The sequence below is a fragment of the Neophocaena asiaeorientalis genome, unplaced genomic scaffold (genome assembly GCF_003031525.2).
Source record: "Neophocaena asiaeorientalis asiaeorientalis breed wild unplaced genomic scaffold, Neophocaena_asiaeorientalis_V1.1 scaffold174, whole genome shotgun sequence".
In the NCBI taxonomy this organism is placed as follows: Eukaryota; Metazoa; Chordata; class Mammalia; order Artiodactyla; family Phocoenidae; genus Neophocaena; species Neophocaena asiaeorientalis.
The window spans coordinates 4,749,652-4,761,804 of record NW_020174922.1 but is presented as its reverse complement, the minus strand read 5'-3'; the positions used below and the strand labels follow the sequence as shown (position 1 = coordinate 4,761,804).

General features: G+C 34.2%; 1 protein-coding gene across 3 annotated transcripts in view; it reads right to left on the bottom strand.

Moving 5' to 3' along the window:
• CNTLN (centlein) overlaps positions 1 to 12,153 on the bottom strand; it is a 323,167-nt gene that overhangs the window by 176,370 nt on the left and 134,644 nt on the right. For all 3 annotated transcript variants that reach the window (XM_024760487.1, XM_024760489.1, XM_024760488.1), the window contains exons 7-8: positions 8,004 to 8,166; positions 4,050 to 4,244 (exon numbers count right to left, since the gene is read on the bottom strand). In XM_024760487.1, the coding sequence (XP_024616255.1) occupies positions 4,050 to 4,244; positions 8,004 to 8,166 (358 nt within the window). The remainder of the gene's footprint in view (positions 1 to 4,049; positions 4,245 to 8,003; positions 8,167 to 12,153) is intronic.

The following is a 12,153-nucleotide window of genomic DNA, read 5'->3' as shown; positions in this document are numbered from 1 at the left end:
GTAGTGTTAAGTCCTCCAACTTTATTTTTTACTATTTGGTTGGTCAAAAAGTTCGTTCAGGGTTTTCCATAACATCTTATAGAAAAACCCAAATGAACTTTTTAGCTAACCCAGTACTTTATTTTGCTCTTTTAGGTCACTTTTATAAATTTTAGAATTGGCTTGTATTTATCTAAAAACTATAGCTTTCTGGAATTTTGATTGGGATTACATAATAAATAGATCAATTTGGGGAGAACTGACATTTTGACAACATTGTATCTTCTGATTCATGAACTTGGCCTAGCTGTCCACTTACATATATCCTTTAATTTCCCTCTGGTATGTTTTGTACTTTTCATATTTTATCAAATTTATCCTTAATTATTACACAAGTTTTGATATTCTTATCAAAGAATAAGAATAATGATTCTTATCAACGATAAGAATCAAAGATTTGATTCTTATCAAATCTTTTTCGATTTCAATTTCTAATTATTTGTTTCTAATATTTAGATATATAATTGACTTTTGTAAATTGATGGTATCTTGCAACACTGCTAAATTTTCTTACTATTTCTAGTTCTTTCATCATAGATTCAGTACACTTTGTATACGGATGCTCAGGTTCTGTGAATAAAAAGAGTTTTACTTCCTTATCTCTAATCAGCATGATTTTATTTGTTTCTTGCCTTACTGTACTAGTTAGAATCTACAGTACAGTGTTGAATATAACTGACTTGTTCCTTATGTTAGAAGGAGAGCATTCAGTGTTTAATAAGAAAGAAATATGTTTTATACAAACTCTTCTAGTGAAGTAAAAAAGAGAGAATACTTTGCAATTCATATTAGGACACCAGCAACACCTTGATAAAATCTAACAAGAAACATTCAAGAAAGGAAAAGTACAGCCCAATATCCCTCATAAATATAGATGTAAAAATCCTAAGAAAAATATTAGCCAATTGAGTCCAGCAATATGAAAATAATAAAACATTACAACAAAGTTAGGTTTATTTCAAAGAATACAAAACTGAATTAATAATTGAAAAACAATCAATGTAATAACCATGTTAACAGAATACATGAGAAAAACCCTAGCGTCATCTTAAAAGACATTGTATACAATCAATACCTGTTCATGAAAAAGCTTTCAAACTGTGAATAGATGGGAACTTCCTAATACGATAAACGACATTTACAAAAAACCCCCATAGCATATAGAGTGTTTAAAGGTAAAATACAGTAAGTTTCAAAAAGAAGCAAAACTAATCAATGATGATAGAAGACAAAGCTGGTTACATTGTAGGGGTAGCCACTAATTAGGAACATTATGGAGGTTTACTGAATACTGGTAATATTCTACATCTTGATCTGAGTGGTATTTATATGGATGTGTTCAATTTGTGAAACGTCATTGAGTTAAACACTTAAGGTTTGTACACTTTAGTATTTGTATGTTACACTTCAATAAAATCGTTTACAAAAAATTTCAAGTGTTTTCATGAAACTAAATTATCCTTAAAGTTATAGCGCTAAGTGCCAACATGGCCAAGACACTTTACAGAACAGTAAGAAAGTAATCTACCAAATATAAAGACTTACTATGAAGCTATACTGATTAAGATGATGTAACATTATCCAGGAATACAGAGAAAAGAGTCTAGAAAGAAACTCAATATACTGAACTAGGATATATGATAGAGGTAGCCCAGCACTACACAAGAAAAAAAGTGGATCATCCAATGGGTTGATTTGGAAAACCTGGCTACTATTTGGGGAAAAATAAATAAATAAAAATGGATCCTTACCTTATACTGTATGTGAAATACAATTCCAAATGAATTATGAACATAAATGACATAAACAAAGTTTTAAAACTTTTTGAAGGAAACAGAGGTGCAAATATTTCCATATTTGGGGTAGGGAAGAATTTCTTAAATGAGCACTAAGTATAAAAGATTAAATTTTCTAAATTAAAATTAAGAATTTCTGTTTATCATATGACATGTCAAAGAAAATGAAAAGACAAGGTACACCCTGAGAGAAGATACTTGCCACACATTCAACTTACTAGAGATTAGTATCAAGGACATTTAAAGAACTTTTACAAATCAATGAGAAAAAAATCCAGTACAAGAATGGATAAAAGACATAAATAGACATTTTGCAGAGGAGGGCACTCACTTGACTAGTAATTGTAGGAAATACAGCCAAATGCATTGTTGATATGAGTAAAATTGATGAAAACCACTTTGAAAAATAAGTGACCAGTATTTTGTGAAAGTTTACATTTTCACACCCTAGACCTAGGATTTCCATTCTGAGATAGTTAATCCACAAAAATGCATGCAGGTGTGTACTAAGAATCATGTACAAAAATGTCAATTGCAGCATTATTCGTAACAGCAAGAAACTGGAAATAACCTTAATACTCATCTACAAATGAATGGACAAGTAGTTATGATATAATCACATATAACAGAATATTTTATATCAGTCAAAATAAATGAAGTTATACAAAACATCACAGATGAATCTTAACACAGTGATGAGTCAAAATTGCCAAATCCCAGGAAACAATACAATTTGATACATTTTTATAAATGGCAAAACTAAACAATATTCTATTTCCTCATAAATTTATATGAGATAAAACTTTCTAAAAAATAATCAAAATGATCAATAGTTCAGTAGTTACCTCTGGTGAGAGAATCAGGGTACCAGTAAAGGGTGAAGGATACAAGTAGATATAAGTTATTAGTACCTTCCTACCCTTGAATTAGTTGGTGGGACCAACAGTGTTTATTATAACAAAAAAGTAACAATTAAAATAAATATGCATGTAACATAATACTGTGTCATTTGTGGCCTCTCCTGTTAGCACAGGCTCCGGACGTGCAGGCTCAGTGGCCATGGCTCACGGGCCTAGCCGCTCCGCGGCATGTGGGATCCTCCCGGACCGGGGCACAAACCCGTGTTCCCTGCCGTGTCGGCAGGCGGACTCTCAAGCACTACGCCACCAGGGAAGCCCCATGATACAAATCTTATGACTAACCCAATTCTGTGCACCTTATGTCCAAAACATTCAATATAATACAATACAAATTTAAAAATCTTATGTTTGAGTTGTTAGCAAGACAAAATATGCTGGGTTGAAAAATTACTGGATCATTAAAGTTAAAGGATCATTAATAAACATTTAAGCTCCCAATTACGTACTTGTGTTAATTTCATTTCTTTAAATTCTAACACTTAAAGAAGTACTGAGTGCCTTAAAAACAAATAACTTTATAGGAATAAGATTGTTTTATAATACATATTTAGAGATGACAGTTACCTTGAAAATTATCTAAAAGAGGTACCACTGGATATTTTCTATGTGACAGGCTCTGCATTTGACATGCATTATACCTCAATCCTCACAAAACTCTTATGACAAAGATACTATTAATATCAACATTTTATTTGCGAAGAAACTTTGGCTAAAGGGTTAAGAAATTTGCTCAAGTTCACAAAGCTCACAGGCAAAGCTATAATTTGATCCCAGGTTTATTTGAATCCTGAATCTGCATATTTATCTATACATTTGTACTACCTCACTTAATAGGACAAGAATAGGTAGAAACGTCAACTGATCTGTCCAAAATCATATATCAAGATAGTGATACAACTGGGACTAAATGGTATTAACTACCACATACCAGGAATTATGGCAAGTACTTTTACGCGACTTTCTATTCAATACTCTTTTCATTCCATTACCCCATTCAATAAAACGTCTTGAAATGGACATGACCTATTAATTTCCTCTTCATTATCATATATCAGCGAAATGTTTCATCCCAATAACTATACCAGATACACCCTGTGTTTCTATACGCATTTCTATATGAATCCACATTGTATATAATATTTATGTCTACAGAGTACAAAAAATAGCACAACATAAATCTGCCACACTTATATTCTAATATATGCAAATTTATTCAATTTTTGCGTTTTAGTCAATTATACTAGAAAATTTAATATGATATTATACTGGGTAACATTTTTAGAAAATGTCTCACCTGTTCTGAGTGGTCTGAATCACATTCTTGTGGTAAAGGATAGAGTGCTCCTTGTGACTCCTGAAGCTTTTCTTTTAATTTAGCATTTTCCCGCTCTTTTTGAAATAGCTTATCCTGAAGATTAACAACACTTTGTCGGAGCATAGCTTCACTTGATTTTGTGGTTTCAAACCAAATATGTAACTCATTGTAAAGCTGTTTCAAAACATATATCCAAATTTATTAATAATCAATAAAATAGTTATGTCTATATATTTATACATATGGTCTATATATGACATACTCATTGCCCTCAAGTTATTTTAATAGTCTAAGAGGAAAAACAATATAAAAACATATGGGAAACTAAATGATATAATCACATACCAATACAAAACTCCAACTGACGTTAAAAAGACAAGATGTTCTATTGGCCAGTTGTAATACAGGGGTGCAAACATTTTAAGCTAGCTATATTAATCTTCATGATAAAGAACGGATTTAAGCTGTGAGAGGTGAAGAATAAAGGCAGTAAAAAGGTCATCTATGCAGATAACTGGGGGAAGAGATTTCAGGCAGTGGAATCCAGTGCAAAGACCTTGAGGGTGAAGAATACCTGGTATGTTCAAGTGAAGAAACAAAGTTAAATGTGGCCAAAGCAGAGAGATTAAGAAGCGAAGGCAAAGATGAGATCAGAGGGGTAATGCAGAGCCAGATCATGTAGAGTCTCACAGGTTGTAGTAAGGACTTCGGCTTTTACTTTTAATCAGACAAGAAACCAGTGGGGGTAATTTAAGAGAGGAATGACCTGATTTGACTTACTAAGTTTTAGCAAGAACATTCTGGCATCTATGTTGAGAATAAACTCAAAGTAGGTAAGGTCAGGAGCAAAGAAACGAAGTAGGAAACTACTGCAAACATTCAGGTAATGCAAGTTAGTGGTCACAGCAGGGGTAGTGGGAAGTAGTAGGATTCCAGACACCCTCTGAAGGCAGGGCAAACAATAGCTTAGTTTTGAACATGTGAAGTCTGAGATGCCTGTTAGGCATCAAGTTAAAAGATGCTAAGTAGGCGATTAGATATACTCTTTCCTAGAGTTCAGGGAAGAGATCCAGAGCAGATAATCAAATCTGGGAGTGATCAGCATATAGACAGTATGGTTTTGAAAGCCTAGGTGAGTAGATAAAATCAACTAGGGTATGAATTTAAAGAGAGGGAAAAAAAAGAGGTCCTAAGATTTTGGCTTGGAACATTTTAACATTTAGAGGACAGGGTGAGTAAGGAAGACTAGAAAGCAACAGAAAAGAAACAGCTAGAAACTGAAAGAAGAAAACCACACAACTGTGATATGCTGTAAGCCAGAAGGAAAAAAAAGGGTTTCAAAGGATAGAGTCATCGACTGTGACAATGTCGCTGGTAAGTGAGGTAAGATGAAGACTGCTAGAAGATTACTGAATTCAGCAATATGGGAGTCACAAATGATTCTGCAAAGAGAAATTTTAGTGGAGTGAAAGGGGCAAAAACTTGATTGGAATAGGTTCAAAAGAGAATGGAAGAAGAGAACTTTGAGACAAGTTAACTCTTGCAAGGAATATTGCTGGAAAAGGAAAGAAAGGAAGGGAAGGAAAGGAATATAGTAAGGTCAAGACAGGTTTTTTGTTGTTGCTTAATTGTTTTGGTCTTCCATGCAGATCAGAGACACAACAGCATGTTTTTATGTGGTTAGAAATGATCCAGTAGGGAAAACTGACACCGTGGAAGAGATGTGGAATGCCTCCTTCTGAAGTTTATAAAAAAAAGTTGAGGAGGGAGACCTCAGTAATCAAATTATACTCTGGTAAATCCACGCTGTACTTTACATGTTTCTGTTGGAGCATGGGGAGGAGGAGGAGAGCAAGAGCTATACATACTGTCATGGAAATATACTCAAGGCATATTATTTGAAAACAGCAAGTTAACGAACAGTAAGGATAGGATAAATTAATATTAAAAATGTAAGATACCTAGATTGATGATATGTGTATATGTACACAGACACAGTATATAATGCATGAAAAGGTCTGGAATGACTACTCAGAAGATTACCCCTGGGGAGGGGAATGAAATGAACTGGGCTGAGTGGAAGAGAACTCAAATCTGTTATATTAGCATTATCAGTACTTCTATATCATTTCAAATTTTTATAATAATATATTTATGTAATTCTTATATAATTAAAAAGATGAAATAATTTTAAAATATTCTGTTCTTCTAGAGGGACTCTAGGATACACTCAAATATTAAGAGCAGTAAAGTCTGGGGCAATGGCTTCAGGCAGGAGGGCAGAGAACTTTATTTTTTTATACGCTTCTGAATTTTTTGAAAATTTATCACAAGCATGTATTACTTTGGTAATAATCACTTCAAATAAAAATGTTTAAGTATTCAGTTGTTTGAAATGATATAGAATCTACAAAAGTTCTCAGGTAGGGTATTAAAAAAATGGTTGCTCTCTGCAAAGGCTACTAAGGAGGATCAACCAAAAAGTAGAATTAAGGCTGAAACAATTTATCTTAAATTTTAAGTTAAGCAAAGCTGAAAAAGGAATCTTAGAACAAAAGATTGAAAAAGTAAACAGCAAAGGAAACACTGCCTTTTTCTTCCACCTTACCAAGTTCTCTCTTGCTAACTGAGAGGAGAAACAGCAAAGTATCTGCACATGAGAGAAAAGAGTTATGAACTTTAACAACAAGCAACCCTAAAGACATATTTTAATATAACTTGCCATGGGTTAGGGACTTACAAGCAAAAATCAAGAAAGAGAAAGAAAGGTTTGCGTTAAATACCTACACAGTGAAAAAGAGAAAAGAGTTAAAGTTACTAATAAGGTCCAATTTTTCAAGTCAATTTAGCAACGGAGTCTGGTTTAGAAACAAAAGCATAATGGGCAATCCCACTGTATAAAACAAAAAGGTGGAGCTGTTCTATTCAAAGTGGAGAGGATGGACACTACCCTGATGCTTGGTGCCATCCTCGTCCTGACAGAAACTCGAAGGAAACACAGAATTTAGTCGAAAAACCACAGTTACAAAGCATCATTTGAAAGTATGTGTTTAAAGTTTACTTAATAGTTATTTATTTCATATTAATTATAGATGTTGAATTTCCACAGTGCTTTTTTAGGAGAAGAGTAAGTTTAGACAGAAATAATCCCCAAGTAACATAGACTGCACCATTTAACCTCTCTAAGCCTTGGCTGCCTCAACTATTAAGAGGAAATAACATCTATCTCATAGGGTTGATCTGTGTAGAAAATAAATTATTTCTATAAATATGTACACCACACAAAACATAAAGAATTCAATAAAAGTGTTTTTTAATTACTAGCTGTAAGTATTGCTGCTGTGTCAGCATACCTAAATAGCTGGGTAAGCCTTCTTGAGGGGCTCCTTAAACAACTGTAAAGTAAAATGACTACTTAAAAGAAACACACAAAATAAAGAGAAAAATCCTTGGAAAATATTGATCCTAAAGACCTCATCAGCATACCCATTTATGTTTGTGCAGATTTGCCAATAAAATAATGTGCAAATTCTGTAACTGAAAGACTGCTTTAGGTCATAAACTAGAATCATACTTGTTGAATAATTTCTCATCATAGAAGGCTGAATAATCCCATTCTCCAAATCCTTCCTGGTTTGAGGACTACAGTTCTAGTATGTTTCATAGTAGATATCAAAACTCCAATTTATAAAAACAATATCCTACAGAATAAATTTGCATGTATATTTTAAATGTTTCGGCCTTAACAGCCATAAAAATACTCACATAATTTTGAATATTACCAAATTGAATCATATTTCATTTTTAATTTTGAAGAAGCAATATAAAAGGGAGTAATAAAGCAATATTGAAATGTGCAAAAATTTGAATTCTATATATTTTTATAAGTTCACACATATAAATTTACATTTTTATGACAAAATAAAAGCGTACTTTTTGATACGATATACTTTCAGCTGTGTGAACATCTTCCTGGTTCCTCAGTACCTTCTGTGTGTCCATATTCAGAAGCTGAAGCTGCTGGATCAGTTCTGCTTGCTGTGCTGTATGTGCACTGTTCTGTTTGTACAGATTCTGCAGCTCCTGCAACTCCTTCCTGTGCAAAGCAAGCAATAGAGAGAAGCATGAATAAAGATCATCTTAGTTAAATAATTTTGTTCATCTAAAGTTATAGATCGGCCTCCAGTTTTTGCATCTATTATTTTTTACTGCAGGCAAACATATTAACAAGAGAAATAACATATGAAGTATTTAATATTTATCACATATACCTAGAAAGTACTGATAGAACTACTATGACTTTCAAAGCCAAATACTTATCAATTTTCTTTTATAGCTTGATAGTAATAAAAACCCTGGATATACAGTCATACTACCACCTTCTTATTGAAATTAAGTTACACTTCACTTCCAAGAATTAATAAGCACTGATGCCAACTATCAGGTGCCAACTATCAGATAGTTCTGAATACAGGGTAACTCAACCTTTCATTTTATATTATATAGAAACTTAAATGTATTAAAAAGAATCCCAAAAGGTAAATTAAGTTTTCAAACAAAAGTTCCTTAAAGCACCACTAGTTTGTCACCTCAGGGGCCTAGGCTGGGATTCCTGTGACTCCTCTAACCCATCTTGAAGGAAATGATGAGGTTTTTTGTCAGAAGGAAGGAGAGCAATACAAGGTGAAATCACTCCTTGCAACCCACCCAGGGTAAACTTGGTAAGTAGAAGGACAAATGAACTGGAGTGACAGTCTTTATGGCCCTAAGGGTCCAGGAAAACCACACCTCTGGGATAGAGGTTTCCAGATTCCTGTGGTGGTGAATCCTGTGTGATACAGGTCATATAAAACTGGAAAATATGTTGTAAAATAAATTTGAAGAGAAAGATATTTATAGAGATGTATTTCACAGAAGTATACATTATAGTATATATTTTGGAGAATATTTTTAATGGAGACTTTTCTTTACTTATAACCTCAAACTGGTGATTCATTCACATAAGATAAATCTTAAAAGAAAGAAGAAACATAAAAGATATGCAGACAGTTGTTGAACATGGATGAATATTAATATGGGAGAAATGAGCTCTGCTTACTTATTTTTAATTTCTATTTTATTTTTTTTGCCTTGCCACATGGCTTGCAGAATCTCGGTTCCCTGACCAGGGACTGAACCCAGGCCACAGCAGTGAAAGCGCCGAGTCCTAACTACTGAACCACCAGGGAATTCCGGAACTCTGCTCTTTTACAGGTTTAGAATATTAATGTTCTCCAGATACAACAGAAACCCCTGAACCCACACAGATAGATGTACATACACCATCTGCCTTCGTCCTTTTGATATAACAAAAACAGCACAGACTAGGTAGTTTACAGAAACCAGAAAGTTATTTCTCACAGTTGGGGAGGCTGGAAGTTAGAGATCAAACTGCCAGCATAGTCAAGTGAGGACCCTCTTCCAGGTCGCACGCTTATTGTTACGTCCTCACACGGTGGAAGGCACTCGGGGGCTCTGAGAGGTCTTTTTTACAAGAGGGTTCTACCCTCATAAGCGAAGCACCTCCTTAAGGACCCCACCTCCTAATGCCATCACATTAGGCATTAGAATTTCAACATATGAATTCTGGGTGGACACAAACTTTTAGACTATAGCACTTTTTTTCTGTAACTATTCAAAAAACTGAAACCTGTAGAAAATAATAGTCCAAAAATGGGGGAAGGGAAAGAAGAGAATCAATAATGGTACATGCCTTGAGAAAATATAATACAAGAGAGGGAAAGAAGAGACACATAGTAATGATTCTTGCTGAGTATTGTCATTTTTCAAGAATAACACTGGCAAGAATTATCAAAGGAGATAGGCAGTAGCTGTAGAATAAAATTCCATCAGCATAGATAGCCAAGATATGTGTTAGCCAAGAGACCTAAGTAAATGTTGCGTTTAGAAAGCAGACATGATGAAGATAATACATATCATCTTTCAATACAATATAAAACACAGAAAACTTTCTCCTCTAGTAATAGAAGATAATTTTTCTTAAAGAGAGGGCCCGAATCAGTCATTGGCTTGGATTTAAGGGTCATCTGGAACAAAATATATGTATCTTTAATCAGAAGAAACACTTGAGTTGGGAGATGTTCATACTATGAGAGAGTTGGGGAGTAAAAATCAACTAAGAGAAGAGCATATTCTTGTCTCTCATCTTGTGCTATTTTCTGGGCATACTCTCAGTAAACGGAATGGAAGCATAATTTTATATTATGTATAAATGTTTCTTTCTTTGTGTCTTCTCACACCACCATCTGAAAAGTAGGTGAGATAGAATGTACAACAATGTTGCAAATATGAAAGTGGAACTTGATCAGTATCAAAGTAAGCTGCAAATAAGGCTTTGGAAACATACATCTGGACTGCTGGAAAACACTGAACTTGTGTAGACCTATCTTCATTTGAAAATGAGTAAAGAAAAACAAACAGGAATTATTTAAAAGGAGTACTTAGAATTAAGAAAAAAGAAATTTTATTGTGCATACTCAGAGGAAAATTATACCTCTGAGTAGGAGTTACTGAAGGAATTATAAGAAAGGTCTAGAAAATGTATGAAAAAGAAACCATTGCACTTCTCTTAATTATCTCAATAGAAAGTCAAGATGTGAAGATAACCTTAACAAAAATGTCTGTGAAGGTAGGGACTTTTGCGCTCACTGCTATAAACGGACAACCTAGCATAGTTCCTGTAGCCTATTAAATATTTGTTGTTGTCTTAGACACATCTTATACACCTCTTCAGATTCAGCTCACCAGCCTCCTAGATTCTTAGTCCCTTGCTCTGCCTCAGACTATTAACTACCACTTAAGCCTATAACATTTATGCAGCTATGTGGCTCCATCACTTGAGGTCAACCAGCTGCACGCCTAGCATATTTGTCTCCTTGTACCACTTCCAGATTAGGTTAAAATGCTACAACACAGGCATGGTATAAGCAGCAAACTTTGATCAATGGAAGATAAAACACAAGAAGTTTTTTTGTTTGTCTTTTTTGTTTTTTCTATCTGATGGATTGCTATAGGGCATGGTTTCTTTCTATAGTCTGTCCAGAATCAACCTGAGTGTCTAATTCAATGCACCTGATGTCTCTTCATGGCTCATCATGAAGCAGTGGCCAGCACAATGATGTGTTTCCTTGAATTACTCTTTATCCTTCCCTGCCTCAGATTATTCTTCTCTCACTCACTCTGCCTTGGAATTGAATCTCTCAAGTAAGTAATCAGTAACCTTCACTCAGCCTCTGTTTTCTAGGATATATGGGATAAGACAGTTGTTGAATGGATGAAATGATAAGGATAACATAAAGAAGAAGAAAGATTGTTAAGAAAGAAAGATGTCATAATAGCATTAAAATCCATAATGAGAGAAGTTATGAGGCAAACCAAAACTATGGAAAGTAAAATTGGTAGGTTCAAACTTGAGAAGTTCCTCCAAACACGGATTAAAAAGAATAAAGGAAAGGGTGAAAGGGTAGACTGAGCTAAGATGATGCTGAGAACCAACGACAGTTCTTCCCATCTCAAGAAGAAGATTGTGTCCAGTCTTACATTTAGGTCTCGAATCCATTTTGGGTTTATTTTTGTGTATGGGGTTAGGGAATGTTCTAATCTCATTCTTTTACATGTAGCTGTCCAGTTTTCCCAGCACCACTTATTGAAGACACTGTCTTTTCTCCATGTATATCTTTGCCTCCTTTGTCATAGATTAGTTGACCATAGGTGCGTGGGTTTATCTCTGGGCTTTCTATCTTGTTCCATTGATCTATGTTTCTGTCAATATTATGACATAGTATGAGTGTGTTTCATGTCTGGTAATTGCAATCATTGTTGCTTTTGTTGTGGTCATCCATTTATAATGCTTGGTGTCAGTTTATTTCTCTCTTGTAAAAATAAAATACAGTGTGTGTGTGTGTGTGTGTGTGTGTGTGTGTGAAAATAAATACTTTTTAAGATTAAAAAAAAGAAGAATGTTAAGCTGATTAAAAATGCTGTATTGCTCAGTTACAGTGATGTTTACTAAGGGATTGAATAA